Below are 25,432 nucleotides of genomic sequence, written 5' to 3' on the forward strand. Positions count from 1 at the left end.
ATGAGAAATATCTTGACAGTCTTGACAATATGCATATTTATTGAGTACATGACTACAAGGATGAAAATGGGGTAGCAGTAATGGGGGGGGGTGAACTGGATTAAAAACAAACACACAAACAAACATTGGTTAAAAAGTCCCAGAAAAATCTTTTCAGAAACATCCCTATACAAACACAAACATCGCGCGCCATCTCCTGGACATTTTAATGAACGCGTTGGTCAGCTGACCTGAAGTGGAATCACATGATCTTGCACGAGACGCACGAAAACAGGAAGCCGGAAGAGATTTCCACAATCCTTAGGTGTATATCGGTAAGCTGGTATATTAAGACAATCAAGTTTGTAAATCAATACAATTCTGTTATTTAATTATTTTTTACGTGTATTAACGGTACAATACAAGCATAAAGATAATGCATGTGACGGTAACGTATGTATGACTGTGTAAAGAGCTGTGTTAGCTCGGTAGCTCACTTGATCCCGTTATTTTTTTGTAATGACGCTTTATTACACACGAAATTATGGTATAGTTTATAAAGCTATGGTATAGATGTGTGTAACATCATAAAGAAGGCGTTTGTGTTTATTTAACCTGTTTGTTTTTTGTTTTTTGGGTTGTTTTTTTTACAAATACAGACATAAAATACACTATATTGTCAAACGTTTTGGGACATCCCTTCAAATCACTGAATTCAGGTTTTCAGAGGTTGGGCTTGGGCCCTTAGTTCCAGTAAAAGAACTCTTAATGCTTCAGCATACCAAGATATTTTGGACAATTTCATGCTCCCAACTTTGTGGGAACAGTTTGGGGATGACCCCTTCCTGTTCCAACATGACCGCACACCAGTGCACAAAGCAAAGTCCATAAAGACATGGATGAGCGAGTTTGATGTGAAGGAACTTGACTGACCTGTACAGAGCCCTGATCTCAACATGATAGAACACCTGTGGGATGAATTAAAGCAGAGACTGTGAGCCAGGTCTTCTCGTCCAACATCAGTGCCTGACCTCACAAAATGCGCTTCTAGAGGAATGGTCAAAAATTCCCATCAACACACTTCTAAACCTTGTGGAAAGCCTTCCCAGGAGAGTTGTAGCTGTTATAGCTGAAATAGATGGGCCAACTCCATATTACATTCATGTGCGTGTAAAGGCAGACCTCTCAGTTTTGGCCTGGCTCACAGTCTCCACTCCAGTTCATCCCAAAGGTGTTCTATCGAGTTGAGGTCAAGACTCTTCACATCAAACTCGCTCATCCATGTCTTTATGGACCTTGCTTTGTGCACTGGTGTGCAGTCATGTTGGAACAGGAAGGGGTCATCCCCAAACTGTTCCCACAAAGTTGGGAGCATGAAATTTTCCAAAATATCTTGGTATGCTGAAGCATTAAGAGTTCCTTTCACTGGAACTAAGGGGCCAAGACGAACCCCTGAAAAACAACACCTGAATTTTTTGATTTGGAGGGGTGTCCCAAAACGTTTAGCAATATAGTGTACATTTGGAAGAACTAAAAACTGTATGCAATTAAACACTTGGGGGCGTATTGTTACCACAAGGTTAATTCTTTTCCTATAACAGCATGTGGCAAACTGATACATTCTTCTTACACTGAAGCAATTTGCCAAAAATTGTTAATTTATTTATTAATGACAGACATCATATTTTTTTTTATCCATTTATAATTACATTTAATAATGAAGAGGGTCAATAAGACAAGCTAGTTCCTGTTATTGTATATTTTTATAGACAGAATAAACAGTCATTCCCTCTCTAGACTCTATTTTCTCAATCTCACTGTTAATAAAACAAAACAAAAGTACAGCTTGTTAACAAAAAATACGCCAGAATATCCTCTGACCCTGGAGACTTTGAAGATAGAAAGTGTAATGACCTCTAAAAAAAAAAGTTCTGACTCTGGAGACTCCTTCCAAAGTCATCTAGACCTTTTATATCATTAAAAAATCGTGGCAACCATATCAACATAAATACTGTTTATTTGTTAAATAACATCCAGTCTGTTTAATGTTAGCCTTAGATTAGGATTGTCCACCAGACCAGTCCCTGTGAATGAGTTGCTACTGTACAAATGATAACATGTAAACACAACAGCATTAATATTACCTTGTGATTTGTCTTCCAGCTTGATCTATTGCCAGAGCTGTTATAGAAAATGAAACACCTTCAGACTGTGGTATAAAACTGTAGAAAATACTGTGTAGTATTGTGCTTGTTGAACAGCCTAAACAATGTGTGTCTAAATCCATGTAACATATTTAACAATGAAGTAATATGTTTCTTTCTGTCAGCAGATGTAAGAATGGCATCAGCAGTGGAGAGGACAGATGATCTTGTGCGGGAATATTTGGTATATCGAGGATTTACAAGCACTCTCAAACATCTAGACAGTGAAATCAAAGCTGACAAAGAGAAAGGATTTAGAGTAAGTCTCTCTCTCTCATATATTCCTATATGTGTGTATATATATATATATACACTATATTGCCAAAAGTATTCGCTCACCCATCTAAATAATCAGAATCAGGTGTTCCAATCACTTCCATGGCCACAGGTGTATAAAATCAAGCACCTAGGCATGCAGACTGTTTTTACAAACATTTGTGAAAGAATGGGTCGCTCTCAGGAGCTCAGTGAATTCCAGCGTGGAACTGTGATAGGATGCCACCTGTGCAACAAATCCAGTCGTGAAATTTCCTCGCTCCTAAATATTCCACAGTCAACTGTCAGCTGTATTATAAGAACGTGGAAGTGTTTGGGAACGACAGCAACTCAGCCACGAAGTGGTAGGCCACATAAACTGACGGAGCGGGGTCAGCGGATGCTGAGGCGCATAGTGCGAAGAGGTCGCCAACTTTCTGCAGAGTCAATCGCTACAGACCTCCAAACTTCATGTGGCCTTCAGATTAGCTCAAGAACAGTGCGCAGAGAGCTTCATGGAATGGGTTTCCATGGCCGAGCAGCTGCATCCAAGCCATACATCACCAAGTGCAATGCAAAGCGTCGGATGCAGTGGTGTAAAGCACACCGCCACTGTACTCTAGAGCAGTGGAGACACGTTCTCTGGAGTGACGAATCGCGCTTCTCCATCTGGCAATCTGATGGACGAGTCTGGGTTTGGCGGTTGCCAGGAGAACGGTACTTGTCTGACTGCATTGTGCCAAGTGTAAAGTTTGGTGGAGGGGGGATTATGGTGTGGGGTTGTTTTTCAGGAGCTGGGCTTGGCCCCTTAGTTCCAGTGAAAGGAACTCTGAATGCTTCAGCATACCAAGACAGTTTGGACAATTCCATGCTCCCAACTTTGTGGGAACAGTTTGGAGCTGGCCCCTTCCTCTTCCAACATGACTGTGCACCAGTGCACAAAGCAAGGTCCATAAAGACATGGATGACATGGAGTCCTGACCTCAACCTGATCGAACACCTTTGGGATGAATTAGAGCGGAGACTGAGAGCCAGACCTTCTCGTCCAACATCAGTGTGTGACCTCACAAATGCACTTCTGGAAGAATGGTCAAAAATTCCCATAAACACACTCCTAAACCTTGTGGACAGCCATCCCAGAAGAGTTGAAGCTGTTATAGCTGCAAAGGGTGGACCGACGTCATATTGAACCCTATGGATTAGGAATGGGATGTCACTTAAGTTCATATGCGAGTCAAGGCAGGTGAGCGAATACTTTTGGCAATATAGTGTATGTATATATATATATATATATATATATATATATATATATATATATATATATATATATATATATATATATATATATATATATATAATGTATATGAGCCCAACCCCTGAAAAAATCTATATGAATTTGTATGAATCCTCGTCTAGTTACATTGCCATTTTTCATTGTTTCCTCTGCTTTGTCATGGTGTGGTGCAGAATTGCTAATACACACTTGCTAATATTAATACACACTTCGAAACCCAGGTGGATAAAATAATCGAGCAGCTTCAGCTGTTCATTCAGAGCTATGACCTTGCTGGACTAAAAGAATATTGGAGCTACCTGGATCACAGACTCTTCAGCCGTTTGGAGGATGTTTACAGACCCACTGTTAACAAACTGAGGACAAGCCTCTTCCGGTACTACCTCGTGCACACTGTTCAGGTAGGCCACGATTACATTTTCATATTATGATTAGTTAGTTGATTAGATAGATTATTATTATTCATACTAATATTATTATTCCCTTTTGTCTTACTCAGACAAAGTATCTGGAGAAGACTCAAGAGTTTTTCCAGAAGCAGGCTCTTGAACTTCAGGGCCAGGTAGAATGGCGCGATTGGTTCATCCTGCCATTTATTTCAACACCAGAGCAAAATCCGTGCTTCTCTCCATATTTTTCTCGCCAGTGGGCCGATACCTTCCTCGTTTCCCTCCACAACTTCCTCAGTGTTCTTTTCCGGTGTATGCATATCCTTTCTGTACTCTACTTAATGGTGTTTCAGTGCTGTATCTTTAAGCTGATATCTAGACACTAATGTGCAGAATGATGTTTCCTTTTAATAATAATTATGTTTGTTTTGTTTTTTTTACATCTTTGCTTTCAGAGATGTTATTTCCTACAAATTTATTACCAGCTAATTGAAAGTTGCTTGGTTTTGAAGGAACAAGTTGAAAGTTCTATCTGTAGTTGGGAATTGAATATTGAAAAACAAGGAAAAAGCCTTATTTCTAAAGCATCTTTTATTGCCTTCATATAAAATCCCATGTTGTTTTGAAAATACAGACTTTTGAATTTTGAAGAAATTCTTTAAAGAATCATAAATGAATTGCTGCAAAAATAAAAAGGTAGGGTCAAAATACTAAGATCCTAAAATCTCCCTTGCACTGTTATTTTTAGATTAAAAATATGATTGGGTTTGAAACTCCATACGTTTCTAATTTAAAAAATAAACTTGTAAAACTTCTACTTCTTGGTAGTGTGATGTGATGTGCCATGCCATTCCTTAATATACTCACCTCAGCCCATGCTTCTGAGTTTTGATGCTGAAGTTCAGAGAAGCAGCAGAATCCAGGAGGAGAATGAACAACTGCGGCAAGTGGTAAGGAATATTTCTCCTAGTTTTCAGTATACATAAGGAATGCAAAGATATTCGGTTGCCTCCAAAATTATTGGAAGAACAAAGGCCAATGCTTTTGTTTGTGTGTAACAACTTGTCACCTTTTGTTTGAACCCACCCGTTGTTGTTTTTTTTAAGTGATCAAAAATATTGGAACATGCGACTAATGGATGTTAGTTGTTGTTTAAACACTTAATATCTCTGAATGTCTACTAAGAATCCTTATATGATTTTTTTTTTTTTTTAATTTATGTTCATGCCGATCTTATCCAAACTTAACAGACCTGATACCAAGATCACCCCCCCCCAATTCTAACAATATTTAATTTATTATTTTGTAACTGAAAGACACTTCTTACATTTCATTCGTTTATATTTAACATAGTAGAGTTGCTTACGTTCCCTCACCAGCTTCTCTTTTTCCCCCTATTTGTTTGCTCTATTTGTAGCATCCACCATACAAGTTTTTACTGAATAGAATATACCCTTAGAATAGAATACAAGCATTATTGTCTGAGCTGCTGTTACAGCAATGTAATCAACATCTTTTGACCATTTAGAGCTGAAAATTCAGCAACACTATGGTCTTGTAATGTACATCAGGCATAACATTATCACCACCTGCCTAATATTGTGTTGGTCCCCGTTTTGCTGCCCTAATGAGTCATGGCAATGAGTCACAAAGATGACCCTGTGTAATAACATGCGGTTTACAGATGGTGGATTGGTAGAAGGTATGCTCCAAGTTAACGATTGACATTTGTCCTGTTGTTTTCTTTGTTCAGTTATTTGCACTTCAAGGAGAATTCAGGCCTAAAAGAGCAGAGGAGATGTTGCATCACAAACTCCCTGCTTACGTGCAGCACATGGACCGACTCGGAGATACAGAGCTGTGAGGGCCGAATTTTGGAACCGAATCAACCATTTTATTGCATTAGTAGTGTTTTTTAAACTTAAATGAAGGATACTGTTTTGAGTCTACTAACAAGAACTGTCATAATTGAATCAGTTACCAGAAGCTAATCTTGTTAAATGATCTATTTTAACCCGGATTACATCATGGTTCATTGATGTAAATCCAAACACGCTGATTTTTTAAATGTAGATAGAGTGCTAACACTAAAATAAACTTGACAACATGGTAGAGTTTTGTTTGGTTAAGGCACAAGCTGTGTGACCATTGTGGGAGCAGTTTTTAGAATAAATTTCACCCCACCGAAAAACCTTGCACAGTGTCAAGATGCATGTAGATTATTTCAGTGAAATATGCGTCACAAGGCTTGCACCGTAAAGACTTTTTTCCCAAAAAAAGTGCCGCCACTGGAGGCTCCTTCTATTAATGTTAAATAAAAATCTTTCCTTACAGAATTCTTCACCATATCAGTGATTGCATATGCTATGGTTTAAAATTGGTTTATGTGGGAAGTCATTGTATTATACTGTTTAGTTCCAAATTATTGTAGCTTGTCAAAAAGTTTATAGCAGTATAAAATTAAGCATAATAGGCACAGTCAACTATCCATATATTTCATACATTTCTATCCATATAAATCATCTATCTCATTTATTAAAATAACTCATAATAGTATTAGGTAATGATTTAGCCATACAGGTAAATACCAGTAAATGTAATAGCAAAAGCAGGCAAATAAACTAAACAGAAATTGATTGTAACAATATAAATAACAGAGGTCTTGCAGTAAACAGTTAACAATTTGTTTATTTGAATGAAATGCATGAGATTTCAGATCCATTTTTAATTAGTTCTCTAATAACTGATTCAAATAAACAGATTTTGTTAATGGGCTCAGTCTTTTAGAGCCTGCTGTAGTGCTAACAGGATTTTAACAAGGAATAAAAATTCCTCTGAATTGTTTCTTGTTCTGTTTTGGTTTTTGGATTAAGTGGAGTATATCCTAAGTAGCAAGCAAATCTCCTGTAAAGCCATCATCCTAGACTTAGATTAATATCTGGATGTTTCCATGAATTAATTTTCCATGGACGTTGCAAGTCTACAAAACAAGAAGTCGTCCATATTTGGTAACGTATGAGAAATACTGGCCATTCTTCTCCTACTAAGCATTCACATAAGTAAAACATATAATATGGTAAGTGTAATATAATATGTTGAATTAGTAATGTGTGTATTTGTGTATACATAGTCGCAATAATCGTTTTATTTTACTGTGCTTCTGCAAGTCACAGGACAGTCTTATCATTCTGCTTATGCACTGGTGCTTACACAGGCTTTATTCTTCCGTGTTCGGTTTTAAGGCCGTGTATTAATTTATTCCCCCATAGAGATGTATTTATAGATTATAGGATGGAGGAGGAGAATGAGGCGTGCATGTGTGTTTTGTCGCAGGGACTTGGTGTCGAGCCAGCGTGTCGTAAACCCCACCACTCCTTCAAGGAATTTCTTCTCCTTTTTGCCTCAGGGCAGAAGAGCCCCAGTGCGAACACCTCAGGGGGCAACAAGCTCCTCCCCCACACAGGCCACCCTTGGGAGGAAGGAAACCGCTGCCAGTCAGGTTTAATTTTTGAGGAGATGCAAAAACTCCTGATTGGTCCTCTGTTTTTTTCATCAACACTTTTGCACAGAAGGTCTTTAAATGATTGTAATTTTTTGGTTATTATCATTATTATTATTATTATTTATTTATTTTTTTATTTTTTTTTGATTTATTTATTTTTTTAATTAATTAATTATTTAATGCTGTTTCTGCTCTTAGCTGCTGACAACCAGCTTACTGTATTTAGAGACAAAAGTTACCTTGAGGAATGCTTACATTTTCTTTTGCAGTCAGGGAAGATGAAGGACCCTACAACCTCAAAAGAGTCCAAGATGGCATCCACTGTTGCTACCTCTGCAGATACAGGTGCAAGGCAAAAGAGGCAGATGGACCATGAGAAAGAGAGAAAAGAGCTTTTCTCCAAACAAGCAGCACAGGTTCTTTATTATTCACTTACAGTATATATACACTATATTGCCAAAAGTTTTGGGACACCCCTCCAAATCACTGAATTCAGGGGTTGGGCTCGGCCCCTTAGTTCCAGTAAAAGGGACTCTTAATACTTCAGCATACCAAGACATTTTGGATAATTTCATGCTCTCAACTTTGTGGGAACAGTTTGGGGATGACCCCTTCCTGTTTCAACATGACTGTACACCAGTGCACAAAGCAAGGTCCATAAAGACATGGATGAGTGAGTTTGGTGTGGAGGAACTTGACTGTCCTGCACAGAGTCCTGACCTCAACCCCATAGAACACCTTTGGGATGAATTAGAGTGTAGACTGCGAGCCAGGTCTTCTCATCCAACATCAGTGCCTGACCTCACAAAAATTCCCATAAACACACTCCTAAACCTTGTGGAAAGCCTTCCTAGAAGAGTTGAAGCTGTTATAGCTGTAAAGAATTGGTCAACTCCATATTACATTCATGTGCATGTAAAGGCAGACGTCCCAGTTTTGGTCTGGCTCGTAGTCTCCAGTCTAATTCATCCCAAAGGTGTTCTATCGGGTTGAGGTCAGGACTCTGTGCAGGCCAGTCAAGTTCCTCCACACCAAACTCGCTCATCCATGTCTTTATGAAACTTGCTTTGTGTACTGGTGTGCAGTCATGTTGGAACAGGAAGGAGCCATCCCCAAACTGTTCCCACAAATGTCGGAGCATGAAATTGTTCACAGTTTGTCACTCCCAAAGAGAACCTCAACATCTTCAGCTCTGCTACATGCAGTTCTGACTCCTGTCTGTCTCAGTGATACTGTCTCTAAACCATACAGCATGGCCGGTCTCACCACCGTCTTGTACACCTTCCCCTTGATTCTCGCTGAAGTTTTTCTGTCTGCCGACACCTTTCTCCACCCATTCCAGCCTGCCTGCACTCGCTCTTTCCCACACTCTCCATTACTCTGGACTGTTGACCCCAAGTACTTAAACTCCTGTACCTTCTTCACCTCTTCACCCGGTAATCTTACTGTTCCACTTCCCTCCCTGTCATTCACACACATGTACTCAGTCTTACTACAACTGACTTTCATTCCTCTTCTCTCCAGCACAAACCTCCACCTCTCCAGGTTTTCCTCCACCTGCTCTCTGCTCTCACTACAGATCACAATGTCATCTGCAAACATCATTGTCCAAGGAGACTCCTGTCTGACCTCCTCTGACAACTGGTCCATCACCATAGCAAACAGGAAGGGGCTCAGAGCTGATCCCTGATGCAGTCCCACCTCCACTTTGAACTCCTCTGTTTGCCCTACAGCACACCTCACCACTGTCCTGCTCCTCTCATACATGTCCTGCACCACTCTGACATGCTTCTCTGCTACTCCTGACTTCCTCATACAGTACCACAGCTCTTCTCTTGGCACCCTGTCATACGCTTTCTCCAAGTCTACAAACACACAGTGCAACTCTCTCTGACCATCCCTATACTTCTCCATCAACATTCTCAGAGCAAAAATTGCATCTTTTGTGCTCTTTCTGGGCATGAAGCCATACTGCTGCTCACAAATTTCCACTACCTTCCTTAACCTAGCTTCCACTAGTCTTTCCCATAGCTTCATTGTATGGCTCATCAACTTTATCCCCCTATAGTTGCTGCAACTCTGCACATCACCCTTATTCTTAAAGATCGGCACTAATGCACTTCTTCTCCATTCCTCAGGCATCTTCTCACTCTCTAAAACCCTGTTAAACAGACTAGTTAAAAATTCCACTGCCGCCTCTCCTAGACACTTCCAGACGTCCACTGGGATGTCGTCAGGACCAACTGCCTTTCCACTTTTCATCCTCTTCAAAGCCTTCCTGACTTCATCCTTTCTAATCTTATCTACTTTCTGTTCCACAGAGTTCACCCCTTCTACTGTTTGTTCCCTCTCATTTTCCTCATTCATCAGATCTTCAAAGTACTCCTTCCATCTCCTCTGTACACTCTCCTCACTTGTGAGCACCTTTCCATCTCTATCCTTAATAACTCTAACTTGCTGCACATCCTTCCCATCTCGATCCCTCTGCCTGGCTAACCTGTACAAGTCCTTCTCTCCTTCTCTAGTGTCTAACCTAGTGTACAACTCATCATACACCTTCTGCTTGGCCTTAGACACCTCCCTCTTCACTCTGTGCTGTAACTCCTTGTATTCCTGTCTATTCTCTTCAGTCCTGTCCATGTCCCACTTCTTCTTATCTAACCTCTTCCTCCGAATACTATCCTGAACTTCCTCTCCTTATCTTCTTTCCTCCTTCCAGATGACACACCCAGCACCTTTCCTCCCGTCTCCCTGATCACTTCTGCTGTAGTTTCCCAGTCATCTGGCAGCACTACCTGACCACCCAGAGCCTGCCTCAACTTCTGTCTAAATTCCTCACAACATTTCTCCTTTTTCAGCTTCCACCATTTGGTTTTCTTCTCCCTCTCTATCTTTGACCTCTGCTTACAGACCATCATACCAAGTCATCCTACACACCACCATCCTATGCTGTCTGGCTACACTCTCTCCCACTACCACTTTACAGTCACTAATCTCTTTCAGATTGCCTCTTCTACATAGGATGTAGTCTACCTGTTTGCTCCTACCTCCACTCTTGTAAGTCACTCTATGCTCCTCCCTCTTCTGAAAATAAGTGTTAACCACAGCCATGTCCATCCTCCTAGCAAAGTCCACAACCATCTGTCCTTCAAGGTTCCTTTCCTTAACTCCAAACTTGCCCATCACCTCCTCATCACCTGTGTTCCCCTCACCAACATGTCCATTAAAATCAGCTCCTATCGCCAGTCTCTCACCTGTTGGAATACTCTCCATCACCTCATCTAATTCACTCTAACTCACAACCTACCTGTGGGGCATAACCACTAACAACATTCAACATCACCCCTTCAATCTCCAACTTCAGACTCATCACCCTGTCTGACACTCTCTTCACCTCCAGAACATTCCTCACAAACTCCTCCTTCAGGACCACACCTACCCCATTTCTCTTACTATCCACACCATAATAAAACAGCTTGAATCCTGCTCCTATACTACGAGCCTTGCTCCCATTCCACCTGGTCTCCTGTACACACAGTATATCCACCTTCCTTCTCTCCATCATATCAGCCAGCTCTCTACCTTTCCCTGTCATAGTACCAACATTCAGAGTTCCTATTCTCAGTCCTAAACTCTTACCTTTCCTCTTCTCTTTCTGTCTACGCACTCTCCTTCCTCCTCTACTTCTTCGACCAACAGTAGCCCAATTTCCACCAGTGCCCTGTAGGTCAACTGCGGCGATGGCGGTCGTTGTTAACCCGGGCCTCGACCGATCCGGTATGAAATTTAGAGTACTGACGAGTCGCATGGTTAAATTTGGCAATGTTTTATGCCGGATACCCTTCCTGACGCGACCCTCTCTATTTATCCGGGCTTGGGACCGGCACAGAAGTCACTGGACTGTGACCCCCATGGCTAGATTAAGAGATCCTTTTCACTGGAACTAAGATTTGGAGGGGTGTCTCCAGGGGTGTCTCCAGTGTCTAGTTTGGGAATAAAAAATAAATAATTTTAGAACATCTGTGTGTGTGTGTGCTTTGTTTCACAGAGTTCTGAAAAGAAAGTAGAGATTTCTGAGGCTGAGGGTCAAATCGAGGGCCAATGTGATACAACTGACTCGTCAAACTCTCAGCCACTTGCTTGCAGTGAGGGGGGCGGGTCTGGGGCTGAGCACCCGTTCATCAAGTTAAGTCAAGAGGAGTATGGAGAACATCACTCTTCCATCATGCACTGCAGGTGGGTGGAGATTTTTTTGCGAATAATTTGAGTGTATCCCAAAACATTAGAAAATAATGTTTCTTGGAGCGTTTGAGTGGAACCTAGATCTTAGGCTGGGTAATAAAATATATATATACACATACGCTCTTTTGAAAATAAGTATACCCCCGCCCGCTTACATTTTTGCACATATGTCTAACATGAAGGTGCAAAATATATATTATTGTGACACAAAGATTAATCAGATTTAAAACAAACACTCAATTGCATGACCAGCCATGTTTATGAACATGACTAAACTCTTTTCACATTCTATGTTTATTGCTTAAAATTTGACTATAACGTCTTTAAAGATTAATACCTATTATTATTTTTATTATTATTATTATTATTATTATTTTTAACAGGGTAGACAGTTCGGGTAGAAAAGTGGCTAGTCTGGATGTGGATGGAGTAGTGAAAGTTTGGTCCTTCAACCCCATTATGCAGACAAAAGCCACCATTATGTCCAAATCTCCTCTACTTTCACTGGAATGGGCTACAAAACCAGACAGACTGGTGAGAAATAACATATTACTAAAATAATTAAATAACATAGCAATCAACTAACAAAAGTTTAACAAAGCAAGGTCCATAAAGACATGGATGAGTGAGTTTGGTGTGGAAGAACATGACTGGCCTGCACTGAGTCCTGACATCAACCCCATAGAATTAGAGTAGAGACTTTGAGCCATTACAAAACTGGTTCCAATTCCAATTTCTGGCTCGCAGTTTCTGCTCTAAGCCAATCAAGTTCCTCCACAACAAAATTTCTCATCCATGTCTTTATGGACCTTGCCTTGTGCACTGGTGTGCAGTCATGTTGGAACAGGAAGGGGTCATCCCCAAACTATTCCACAAATTTGGGAGCATGAAATTGTCCTAAATGTCTTGGTATGCTGAAGTGTTAAGAGTTCCTTTCACTGGAACTAAGCCCAAGCCCAACCCCTGAAAAACAACACCTGAATTCAATGATTTGGAGGGGTGTCCCAAAACATTTGGCAATATAATGTATAAAATAAGGAATGCAACAAGTAAAGAAGAAGATAAAAAAATGAGAAAAACACTAACCGGCAAATTATAGTGTTTATTTGCCAGATGTGAAGTTGTCGTATGTCATTTTTGTGAATAATAAGATCATTAATTAATTGTTTGTTATGCCATGCTGATAATTAGTTCATTAATTCCCTTTCATACATTGAGCTTATATATCTGCTTTTAGCAATTTGTACATTGTGTTATAGAAAGAAAGCTTTTTTCCAGGTGTTGTTATTCATATCTTTCTCTCAGGTTTAGACATATACAGTGTTGATGAATAAGGTTGAATGTGTTTTTTCTGCAGCTGTTGCTGGGCAGTGGGGTTGGCACAGTGAGGCTGTATGATACTGAAGCCAAGAAAAATCTGTATGAAATGTCTATAGATGACACTCATCCACGGTAAGTATCAAAGTTTTTGCAAGACATTTCAGTGCTGTTTGAGAAATCTTTTTAAAATTAGCATTGATGAATTAGACAAAAAGACTTGTATCTCTTCTTCTTCTTTCTAATGAAGAAACAAAACCTTGCTAAAATGTTGCAACACCTATTTAACGGTTTACCTTAGACTGCTACAAAGCAGTGCCCCTTCCAAAAATGTTAAATAAATGTCTTCTTGCAGAAAACTGTTACTATAGAAATGACAGCGTACGGATGAGCTGCTGTTAAAGAAGTTTAATTGACTGATCAGCATCATGAATTCAACAGCATTGTGGTAGAAATATTATTTAATGCAAATATGTGTTTATCTGTGTGTGTGTGTGTTTCAGGATACTTTCCCTGGCCTGCAGCCCCAGTGGAACATCATTTGTGTGTTCAGCAGCAGCTCCTGTGGCTCGTTCAGGCGGCATGTCAGAAACAGCGCCACGTCTGATGCAGTCTGTCTCCGGACAACTGCTGCTCTGGGACACCAAGACTGTCAAACAACAGGTAAACAACGTAGTTATCATTCTGGTGTTACGCTATAATGTTATTTCATGTGCTTAATGGTGTTTTATTTATATATATATATATATATATATGTATATTAGAATGTTTTTGTACAGTGCTCCATTGTGTTGTGTGGCTGCAGTTTTACTTGTAGCCAAGACACTAGGTTGCACTTAATGTGCTACAGTGTTTGTTTGCTATAGTGCACATTATTATTCTGTATTGTTCTATATTACATTTTGGTGTGTGTGTGTGTGTGTTTGTAAGAAAGAGAGAGAGAAAGATTTATTTTTTTGTTATTTATTTGCAGCTGCAGTTTGCACTGGAGCCAGGGCCTGTCGCTGTGAACTGTATTGCGTTCAACCACAACGGGAATCTTCTGGTAACAGGAGCTGCTGATGGCATCATACGGCTGTTCGGTAAGATTATTATTATTATCACTGTGCAAACCTGGATACTAAAGTAGAATTTATAATGCCGTATGTACACCGATCAGCTATAACATGAGCTGTTACAACATTAAACATTGAAGAAGAAATAAAACACACTGAGACATGTAGCTATAGCACATGACTCCATCCCATTGTTGATCATTTTTACATATGTCCCATTGTCTCTGTCTCTGCTATCAGTTTTATATGGACTCACTAACCATACTGCACATCAATGTCTTCCTTATATATCCATTCCTTCACATCATCGCACATATTATCTGTCCTCCCATGCAGACATGCAGAGGTATGAAAGTGTTATGAGTTGGAAGGCTCATGATGGTGAAGTGTATAGTGTTGAGTTCAGCTATGATGAAAACACTGTGTTCAGCATCGGAGAGGACGGCAAGGTAAGTGTGTGTTAAAGCTACTCAGCTAGCTTAGACATAGTTTAGTCATTCTATACTACTTCTCTCTCTTTGAGTCTTTTGAGGTCATTTTGATTAAAGTGCATTTCTGTGTGTTCCAGTTCATCCAGTGGAATATCCACCGCTCTGGAGTGAAACAGTCAGAGTACTCGTTATCTCAGGATGCTGTGGGACCGTTTATGCTGTCTGGCTACAGTGGATATAAGCAGGTTCAGGTGCCACGTGGGCGACTTTTTGCTTTCGATTCAGAGGGACAGCATGTCCTCACCTGCTCCAGTAATGGAGGACTTATCTATCGGGTAAAAACACATGCACACATATTTATGTCATGTTTATCATATCCCTGAATGTGAAAATGTGACACAAAATAGCTCACACACCACTTCAATATATAAATGTTTTTTAAAGTTTGCAGTTTGTGGCAAACAGTTTTAGTTCTTTAGGAAATCTAGAGAAAGCAGTCATTTGCGTTCAATTTTTCAATTCGCCTATTGAGCAAAGCTATTATTATCATTATTAGTAGTAGTAGTAGTATTAAAAATAGTATTTTTGTTGTTATAATAATAATAATTTATAGTCCTTGTAAATAATAATAATAATAATAATAACAATTATTTTATTATTGTTATTAATAATAATATTATTATTAATATTATTATTATTTTTATTAGGAACAGTTATTGTGTTTATTTATAAGCAATAATATAAGCAAGCATTTGGGTTCAAATTCCTAAAACACTTTAATTTCTTGGTTTTCAGTGCCATTATCTCAGTGCATATTTTGTGTGTGTGTGTGTTTTGCAGTTGCAATTCTATAAATTATAATATGCACCAAGTATAAAGTTAGCAGTTTGTTCAGACAGTTTCTATTCTCAGTTTATTTTTTTATTATACATTTTATTTAAATATTTATTATATTATATACTTTAGGTGTTGGTTTACATGGCTATTTTAATGTACAGATTTTCTAATATTTGACATAATTCTGTGTGTTTGTGTTTTAAGCTGAATAAGGGAGATACAGGTCTGGAGAGTGTGTTGTCTTTGGGAGGGCATAAAGCTCCGGTAGTAACGGTGGACTGGTGTTCAGCTGTGGACTGTGGAACCTGCCTTACAGCGTCAATGGATGGCAAAATCAAACTGAGCACGCTCCTCGCACAGAAACCATGACAGGAAAAAGTGCTCATATTGTACATTTCTATTTATCATTTTTATATAGTGTTCTGTCACTTGGGTAAAGACAACTGATCCTAGTCTAACTTACTTTACTTTTATTACTTTCACTTTTCAGTTCTATATACTGGACTTAAATAGATAGTTTTCAAATAAAATCCCACCATACTTTAGTTATGCAACTCTTATTCACATAAAGTACTAACGATGATAATAAGGCCATAATGTCATATGATTTGCATCTTTTTAATCCTAATCAGACCAGTGTGGATAAGGGTGGGGTCACTTCTGTTAGGGTAGGAATGCTTCATCATAGGATAAAGATAATCATTCAGAAGAATAGATTTTGCAGTGTCTGTTTTTATAAGAGGATATGTAGACCCAAATCATTCCAGCAAAATGTTTTACCTCTCACTATAGGGGTCAAACATTCAGGTCATGCCGTGAACATGGCGAAAGATCAGGTCCATTCTGACCTGAACACTATTCCACACCTGTGTAATGCTATTCCTGTGGTTTTCGCACTGCTGACCTTTTAAATCTGCTTTCATTATTGTAATGAGACGTTTATGCTCCACAATATCGCTCTCTCTTTAGCTGTGAAGAGAGATCTTGCCGATTACTTGAATATGTCCTGCAGTAACATTCTCAGGCACCTGAACAGTTGTTATTTCATTGTATTTCCGGCTACAATTCCACAGCTTGTCCCTTAAATTGGCTCATCTATAGACTGAGACAGTTTAAAAAAAATAAAAAGTAAAAATCTATGAACAAAAGATTCATATCAGGATTTCTGAAACAGCCACAAATAGTTCTGACACCATTTTAAAGAATGCATTCCTGAATAGTTAATATCAACTATTGAATTTGTGTATAATAAATGATAAAATAAAAAGTGTTTGTTGATACCCAAAGCTTTTAGACTCTTCCTTTATTTCATTACGACTTCCAAATGAATCGGTGTTAAAAGTGTAATGGTGTGTTGGATATGTAGAACAATCAAAGGACGCATCTATTTAATCTCATTTGTGCCTAATATAAGCATATTGTTGCATTCATTTTCATCATTTTATTGACTTCTTTTGTTGTATTCAATCAGTGTTGTTTAGAAATTAGAAAAATTATATGGAAAGGGAAATTGTTTTATTCTTTGTGTGAGTAATTAGCTAATTAATTATCAAACATGATAGCTCAATTGCACAAATGGTGAACATGTACTGTATATGCATCTAAATATACACTACTGATAAAAATACTAACATACATATTTCTATATATTACATATATCCATATACTATATATGTATCATGTTTTTCTCTGGTAAGTAAGAATTTAACTCGGACAAAAAAAAAAAAAAACCCAAACATTTTGTATAAACAAAATAAGCTGTGCTTTTTCTTCCTGTTGCACATAAAATATATCCCGCTAAAATATTCATTTTCTCTTGAGGTGTGTGTGTGTTGTGCAGAAGGAGAGTTATATGAAGAATCCCTTTGTCTTCGTCTATTGAATAACTATGCAAAAAAAATTGCACTCCTCCCAAGCTACTCATTTATCCAAGTCTGGATTATATATATGTCAAGTTTTATAATCAATCAAATATTGTAAACTACAGAAAATCACACACAAACTAAAATTTGCAATGCAATTTTATTTATTGTTCTATGACATATTCTTGAACAAAATCATTATTTAGATAAATTCCCAACAAAATTTTATTGTTTTCTTTTGGACCAAATCATTGTGAATTTCTTTACTCAGAATAAGAGACATATATTGCAGGTCATGATTATATTCATGAAGACAAATCTGTATCCATTGTGTGTACTCATTTTTGTCTGCCAGAGATAAGCACTGAAAGATTTGGATCCAAACTAGTATAATTATACACAAGCAAATGATCCTTATGTGATGAAGTGCAGGAACAACACCTGCACTTGGAGGTGTGATTTCCCCTGTGTTATCTATTTAAAACAATGAATAAGAATTGTTCATCATAAACCTGATAGAGTGAGATCATGAGAAAGAAAATAGTCGTAATCGTAGTTTGAGTTGTCCTCTTCATTATCTCTGTAACACACAAAAACAAATATATGAGTCCCAAGTTCATGTTTTCTGAGGACATTCATGTAAAAGTATTGCAGAATATTAAAAACGTTCTTTATACACTGCACTGCACTGTACAATACTAATACTCTTATATGGTCCATTAACTGCTAAATTAGCTGTAACAAAGTGGCCAGTGAGTGGATATTGTAAGTGAGTGACTGCAAATATAAACCTACTGAACTCTATTCTGCACTGCCAGGACACTGAGGTCTCACTAATACGTTACTTGTACATGCGCTGATCATCCATAACATTATGACCGCCTGCCTAATATTGTGTTCGGAGATGCTCTGATCCAGTGGTCTAGCCATCACACTTTGGCCCTTGTCAAACTCGCTCAAATCCTTACGCTTGCCCATTTTTCCTGCTTCTAACATCAACTTTGAAGACAAAATGTTCACTTGCTGCCTAATATATCCCACCCACTAACAGGTGCCATGATGAGGAGATCATCAGTGTTATTCACTTCACCTGTCACTGCTCATAATGTTGTGCCTGATTGGTGTAAATTACTTCTACATATTTTACAGTTAATAATGGTATAATGTATATATTTTAGACACTGACTCAAGTTTGTTGCTTGGAAAGGGCTGCATTATATTTATAAATTGTGAGTCATATATTTACTTAATGCCTTTAATCTTTAACTCTGCTTTGACTGGTTTGATAATGAATGTACATGACACAGCAAAGTACTTCCTCTTTATTTTTTATATGAAGCTACACCATTAATTATGAGTAGTAAAAAAAATTTCATTATTTAAAAAAAAAATAAATTTAGTTTTTTTTTATTCTTAAAAACAATGGCAAAAAATGTACTTTGCATTTAGAAATTCGACTTTTCTAAAAAAAAAAAAAAAAAAAAAAAAAACAATTGTAAGGAAAATCATGCAAACCTTATTAAACGTACCTTAATAACAGCAGTAAAATTTGACGTCATTAAGAGCGGTGTCGTCTCCTGAACCCTGTGGTGACTCTACTTTGGTTTGGATTCCACAAATCCCTGTTCCAACACATTTTTCACTCCATCCACCCCATTCTCCCCAGGACATGCCACTGCCGGTCAACTGTACCCCTCCAGTGCATGAGAACCTGTAAGGTTGTTGTTTTTTTATTTAAGAAAGTGCTCTGCATTATTCCTTTAAGCCACTTCTATTCATGAAATTCACTGTAGATGAAAACAGCTACATATAAAAATATATGAGCAATAATCACAGTTTATAAACATAGTTCCAGAGGACTATTAACAAATTCTAAACACAGTTAGAAGAATTTATTTATACAGCCGTCCGATAAACTGTTATCCTTTCCAGTTTCTTTTAACAATAAATGACAGAAATTAGGAGATATTAGTCACCTTATGTTGTTAGCAGCAGTATCATCACCTCGTCCTTGACCGGATTCTACTCGCAGCTGAAATGCCTGTAGCACTCCATTAGGGCACCAGTTGTTCTGCGTCCAAGACCCCCAGCTTAAAGAAAAGAATAAACAATAGTAACTGGTCCCTCAAACCAGCTTGTTTTGTTATCAAAAAAATAATATTTTCACCACCAGTGCTATTTGGTAGTTTTTTGTTTATTATAGCTTTTAATTCTTCTGTCATTAGCGCTTGTACTTACAGTCAAAATAATGATCCCTTATCCAATTATCCTTATTGGTCAATTGCTGACTTGTAAATAGATCTGAATTCAATTCAACACTGGAGCATGTGATTTTCTAAGCAAGGGGCAATGTTTAATTAGAGTTACGCTGCTGGGAAATCCTGGTATTGCTCAAATACAACTGTTGGCTCATTGATTAAGGCCTTTAACCTTGAACTGCTGATGATGGCATGATGATGATGTAAGCTGTGTTGGATAAAGGCATCATCATATGACTTTGTGTTTGCACTGAGATGTAGAGACTGATGAGTAAGAATAACTTGCAACAGGAGCTGACAAACAACCTCCAAATACAAACATAGCAGAAATGAACCATACAGTTATACACTCAGTGAATTACAGAGTAAAGTCACATGTAATGCAATGTGTATACATATTCATATTAAAGGTACTTACAATAGAAAATCTGAATTTTGAACAATGTTACCATTTTCAACTATTTAACAGTCAGAAAGTAATGTTTAATCATTTAAGCCAGACATTAATTTGCTATTATATTAATATTAACAATGTACTAGCCAATCGTGCATATTATGATTAATAATTGCTCAGTGGTTTGTGCTGTCATTGTATCATATTGTTTTACAACTTGAAGTTCAGGACAATTAAAATTGCTTTCTGGGGGTAACTTTTGTACAATAGTGAAACAGATCCTTTAAGCATCCACTATGAGTTTTCTAATACAATGAAAAGAGTATACAATGTAAAATCATGGATTTTGGTTGCCCGTGAAACTTTACCTGCCGGTATCAGATTGGACTGTAGAATAGGGCTGAGGCTGCTGTGTGGAGCCCATGGGTTTAGTGCAGCGAAGGGCAATTCCATTTAGGGCTGTGTCATCTCCATCTCCTACTGATTGTTCAACCTGGAAGACAAGTGAAACATAATGTTAAATACCTAATAGACAGAACAAAATCCATTTCCTGAGACAGGTAGTATTTAATGAAAGATTCTTATACATATCTAATTAGAATTAGAGTTGGAATTACTATAATTAGAATCAGAATGAACGGAAAGTAGAACTTCTTAGTAGTAATCCAGCAAAATGGGATGTACTTACTTTGAGACTAAAGCCTGTAGCATAGGTCCCATAGGGACACATATCTCGATGTCCCCATGAGCCCCAGCCCATTCCATTATTAACTTGAATCTTGCCTGAATACGTCCTCTCAACTATCTGTCCATTGCTGACACTCATGAGCTGCCCAAAGCAGAGAACTAACATAGGCAAAACAATACTGCTCACAAACCCCATGATTTCTGATCAACCTAGATATAAAAAAAAGTCAGGTTACTAGCTGATCAAAATCTTCCTTGCTGAAACAAGTAAGCAAATTCTATGCAAACTAAAGACACACTGAGACTGCTTATAACTGTTTATATGCTGTACCTTCCACAAAATGCTATTGGTTGTCTGAGGTCCTCCTCTTTCTGTAAACTAAGAAATGTGACAGCATGCACATATGTGTACATAAACAGAAATAACCTGTTAACCCGTTTACTTTTGGTCACTGGAAATTCCAGACTTTTAAAACATGGTACAGATATTAGATCAACAACTCCAGTCAAACCTCAGTAAACAGATGATGGTGAAATGGAGGCACAATCATATCACAATGGAGGCACAATCATAAAAGAATCATTGAATTTTGAAGTTGAGATTAGAAGGTTTAACAGGAATACATTAAAAGACCATTTTATACATGCTGAATTATTATTATTGCTGTGCAAAGGTAGAATTTATAGGTTATAATTTATTTATAATGCCATATGTTTCCTATTAAGTCTTTTTCATAATTAATATAACCAATATGTAATTAGTGTAATTATAGTTTTCAGTATATCATAGTATCTGCCTACAGCTTCACCTTGTATACAAAATCATATGTGTTACACCATAATTGTAAACACAGAAAAAAAATTGTAGAAATTGTAAGTATAATTGTAATCATATAAACTGATAAATAAACTAAATAAATAAATAAACTGAGATGTGCAGCTATAGCATGACTCCATCCCATTGCTGATCATTTTCCAAAAAGAATATACCCCTTTGTGTTTTATTCCTTACATAACTCTGAAACAGCTCTGCAATGATTCCTCTGTCTGTTTGTGGAAACTACTAAAATATTTTTCGAAAACAGATTTTCTAACTCACTGTTAGTTTGCTTCAGTTTATTAAAACACTGACAAAGACAAATGTTAGGCCACATTTTGTTAAAAAGTAACTTTGTTAGAGATATTAAGTTATAGACCTGAAATGTTTTTTAAGCCATTTAACCTAGGATTACACATTATCAATATTAATATTTTAGATTTTGTTTGTTCTTCTTTTCTGAAACACTGACAAGTAATATTATTATATTATTGTTGTTGTTGTTGTTGTTGTTGTTGTAATAATAATAAAAAGAAGAAGTAGAAGAAGGAGACTGTTACATCACCCACCGTTTGCCCTTTGTTCCACCAGAGGGAGCCCTCATCCGAATATTCTGGTTTACGGATGTTCACTTTCGGTTTCCACTTTCACATTCACGGACATTTAAACAGTGTGCACACCACGAATCAACGCAAAGTATTGTTAGTTTTTCTATGTACCAAGCCATTTGTGTTGCCATTGTTTCTCTGCCTTTGTGTATGACCGTTTGCTCTGTTTTTTGGATTATTGCCTTTGTCTTTGCCTTTGTTGGATTTGTTAGCCATGCGGACTGTGTTTTGTGGATTTATTAAAGTTGCCACCTACACTGCAAATGGATCCAGCTAATCCTTTGTTGCAGGATAATTTGTTACATGGATCCAGCGGATGTGGCACAACTCCAAGCCATTGTAGCACAACAGAGACAAGCACTAGCAGCTTACCAACAGCAGCTGACAACCCTCCAGGACACCAACAATCAACTCTGGCCAAAACGCATGGTGCTGCCTGAGAAGTTTGATGGCTCCGCGGACCACTGCAAGGGATTCTAGGGCCCTAGATTGGGCAGCGGCCATGTAAAATGGGCAAGTTCAAGCCTCCTACAGCCACTGTTTTTGAACATCTGGCAGGGGGCCGTGACATACGTGAGCCTTACCTCCAGCTACCACCCCAATCTAACGACCAGGTGGATCTACAGACATATTGCAGTAGAGGGCAGCAACATTGAAGTGAGTTTCTTCCATGGGCCAAGTACGCCAAAAACTCACTCACGGATCACAGACTCCTTTCCATTGCGTGCTCGGATACCAGCTACCTTTGTTTCCCTGGTCAGGGGAACCATCAGATGTCCCTGCCATCAATGACTGGTTCCGGTGTAATGAAGAGGTCTGGGAGAGCGCCCATTGTACCTCCAGAGGGCGGTTTGCAGCCAAAGCATCCAGGCCGACCAAGGAGGTGCCCACACCCATCGTATGGCTCTCCACAAAGAATCTCCGTCTGAGACTACCTTGTTGAAAACTAAGCCCAAGATACATCGGTCCCTTCCAGGTCTTACATCAGGTTAAACCTGTGACTTACCTCCTTCAACTGCCAGCCCGCTATCGGATTTCACCCACGTTCCATGCCCCCCTCCTCAAACCAGCCCAGGCCAGGGCCCCTGCAGAGGACAGTACTGTGACGCCGCCACCACCCACTGAAGTAGATGAGTCCCCAGCCTACTTGGTACACTCGATTCTCGAATTCCCGAAGGAGGAGGGGTTGCCTTCAGTATGACATTCTGGATCCGATACTCACCACTGAATTTCACCGGGCTCATCCAGAACCGCGAGGACACCTGTGTAGAAGAATACCAGGATGTCTTCCAGGAAGGGGGGAATTCTGTTATATCACCTGCAGTTTGCCCTCCAGTCCACCAGAGGGAACCCTCACCCGAATATTAGAACTTCCGGTTTACGGAAGTTCACTTCTGGATGCACTTCCGCATTCACGAACACGAACTGCTTTCTGCCTTGCTGTTTTGTGGATATATTAGTTGCCACCTACACTGCAAATGGATCCAGCCAATCCTTCGTTACAGAGACTTAGGTGTTACTAACTTAGGTGTTAGGTTTAAAGGGCTATTTTAATGTACTGATCTTGTATTATTAGATAATGTTTTTGTCTCATGCTAAATAAAGGAGATGCACCACTAACCTTTTAATTTTACTTTCCTCATTGTAATAAGAGGATTATGGACTGCAACTAGGGCTGGGCGATCTGGCAAAATATCTCATCACGATTTTTTTCCCCCATATTGGTCGATCTCGATTTTTTTCGATCTATCTTTTCTTTAAAAATAAACAAAGCTTTATAAATAAACATAGTAATACGTACTGTTGGAATAATTAGGATCAAGAGTGTATCATCTTAATTATTATTATAATAATTAATTAACATGGCTTTGACCATGTTTGCGGCATTGTCAGTTGTTATGCAGACCTCACGATCCTCTGTAAGACCACCAAAGAATCTTCCAGCCCCTGGCTTATTATGGCACCAGTATGATCCTCTGGGAAATATAGTTTTTGCAAACACCTGCCCTGTAAAGCCCACATATCGTCTATGTAATGAATAGTGAGACTTAAATAGAGCTGAGATGTCCGACTGGACCAAATGTCTGTAGTTGTAGCAAAATAGGTTACATTCTGGAGCTCACGTTCAGGTTTTGCCCGACGTGTATCATATAGGTGAGACAGTGCAGTGTGGGAGAAGTACTTTCTGCCAGGGAGTTCATATCTGCTGTCCAACACTTTGATTCATTTTTTTAAACCTGTCCTTTTCCATGTTTATCATAAGGTGTGATGGCAGCAAACGACGACACTATTGACTGCTGGTGTTGTGAAGCACTGCTAGCGCTAGCAAAGCTAACGTTAGCACTCGCACTGTTAGACGGAAACGAGGAGGTAGCGTTAGCTGCGGTAGAGACAGCATGGCTTTTCATGCTCTCTTTGTGTTCATAAGGGTGGTATCTTTTGAGGTGATTAAACAGGTTGGTTGTATTACCTGTCTTTAACACTGACCGCTGGCATATTTTACAGACTGGTTTGATCTGCTCCGCGTCTGTTTTCAAATAACCAAATCATTTCTATACTACTGAAGTAGCCTGGGAAGTTTTATCAACAATGCCGCTGCCCTGAGAGGGTAAAACGAGTTCACTATCACTTGCAGATATCAATATCACTTGCAGATAGACAGCAGCAACATTAATATGTAATTATATGAAAATGTTGATCATTATAATAATAATTGTCTTTCATGCATAAACCACCACGCTTAGTTAATGAACAAATTAAAATATTTACATTCCTGGTGCTAATGTTCTGTGCAGCACTAATACCTAAAGTAGATCATTTTTATTCCTCTAACACTGTATTATAGCAGGGTAGGAAGTATCCTTCTGTGATCCAAAAGGATGGGAAAATTGATGACAATAGATACACTACTTATTTGGTACACAGGATGCAAGATTCTCACACAATCTGACAAACATAATTATGTGTGATGTGATAGCCTTGTTCTACCTGTTGCTATTAAAGCATCAAACTGGCTTGCACCACTTGCTGGTGAAGCGGTCAAGCAGCAGGTGTCGATTATGCATCGATGTTCGATTGCTCTTTCTGTGATCCCTGGATGTGCAACGTTGAATTTCTTGGTGAATTTGAATCACTGAATTTGTGGAAGCGAAATAATGTCCTGTCAATTATTAAAGGTTGTATTTTAAAAATCTGAATATTTAATATTGAAATTTTAAACAATGCATTTTTGCATTTGTAAAAATGCAATGCAATTTTGTGTCTCCACCTGAAAAATTCACAGCTTAATTATGCAACCATG

The 25,432-nt window shown here is 38.5% G+C and overlaps 2 protein-coding genes across 3 annotated transcripts; one reads left to right on the forward strand and one right to left on the reverse strand.

Moving 5' to 3' along the window:
- The first annotated feature begins 225 nt into the window (after positions 1–225).
- wdr91 (WD repeat domain 91) lies at positions 226–16,785 on the forward strand. 2 transcript variants are annotated; one of them, XM_058415555.1, is made up of 16 exons: positions 226–314; positions 2,312–2,442; positions 3,954–4,133; positions 4,232–4,438; positions 4,988–5,071; positions 5,875–5,981; positions 7,455–7,620; positions 7,893–8,039; positions 11,672–11,859; positions 12,249–12,399; positions 13,223–13,317; positions 13,686–13,845; positions 14,156–14,264; positions 14,574–14,686; positions 14,806–15,003; positions 15,710–16,785. In XM_058415555.1, exons 2-16 carry the CDS (start codon positions 2,320–2,322, stop codon positions 15,872–15,874), a joined length of 2,193 nt encoding a protein of 730 aa, XP_058271538.1. In that variant the 5' UTR covers positions 226–314; positions 2,312–2,319; the 3' UTR covers positions 15,875–16,785. The 2 variants fall into 2 exon arrangements, with proteins under 2 accessions (XP_058271538.1, XP_058271539.1); XM_058415556.1 differs by having other exon boundaries at positions 235–314; positions 2,309–2,442.
- A 723-nt stretch (positions 16,786–17,508) lies between these two features.
- On the reverse strand, positions 17,509–21,014 carry LOC131369113 (vitelline membrane outer layer protein 1-like). Its single transcript, XM_058415557.1, has 5 exons — positions 20,708–21,014; positions 20,388–20,512; positions 19,344–19,457; positions 18,897–19,078; positions 17,509–17,947 (listed from the first exon to the last, which is right to left on the reverse strand). Exons 1-4 carry the CDS (start codon positions 20,900–20,902, stop codon positions 18,898–18,900), a joined length of 615 nt encoding a protein of 204 aa, XP_058271540.1. The 5' UTR covers positions 20,903–21,014; the 3' UTR covers positions 17,509–17,947; position 18,897.
- Between the last annotated feature and the right edge of the window lie 4,418 nt (positions 21,015–25,432).

Source organism: Hemibagrus wyckioides, linkage group LG18 (assembly GCF_019097595.1).
Source record: "Hemibagrus wyckioides isolate EC202008001 linkage group LG18, SWU_Hwy_1.0, whole genome shotgun sequence".
Lineage (NCBI taxonomy): Eukaryota > Metazoa > Chordata > Actinopteri > Siluriformes > Bagridae > Hemibagrus > Hemibagrus wyckioides.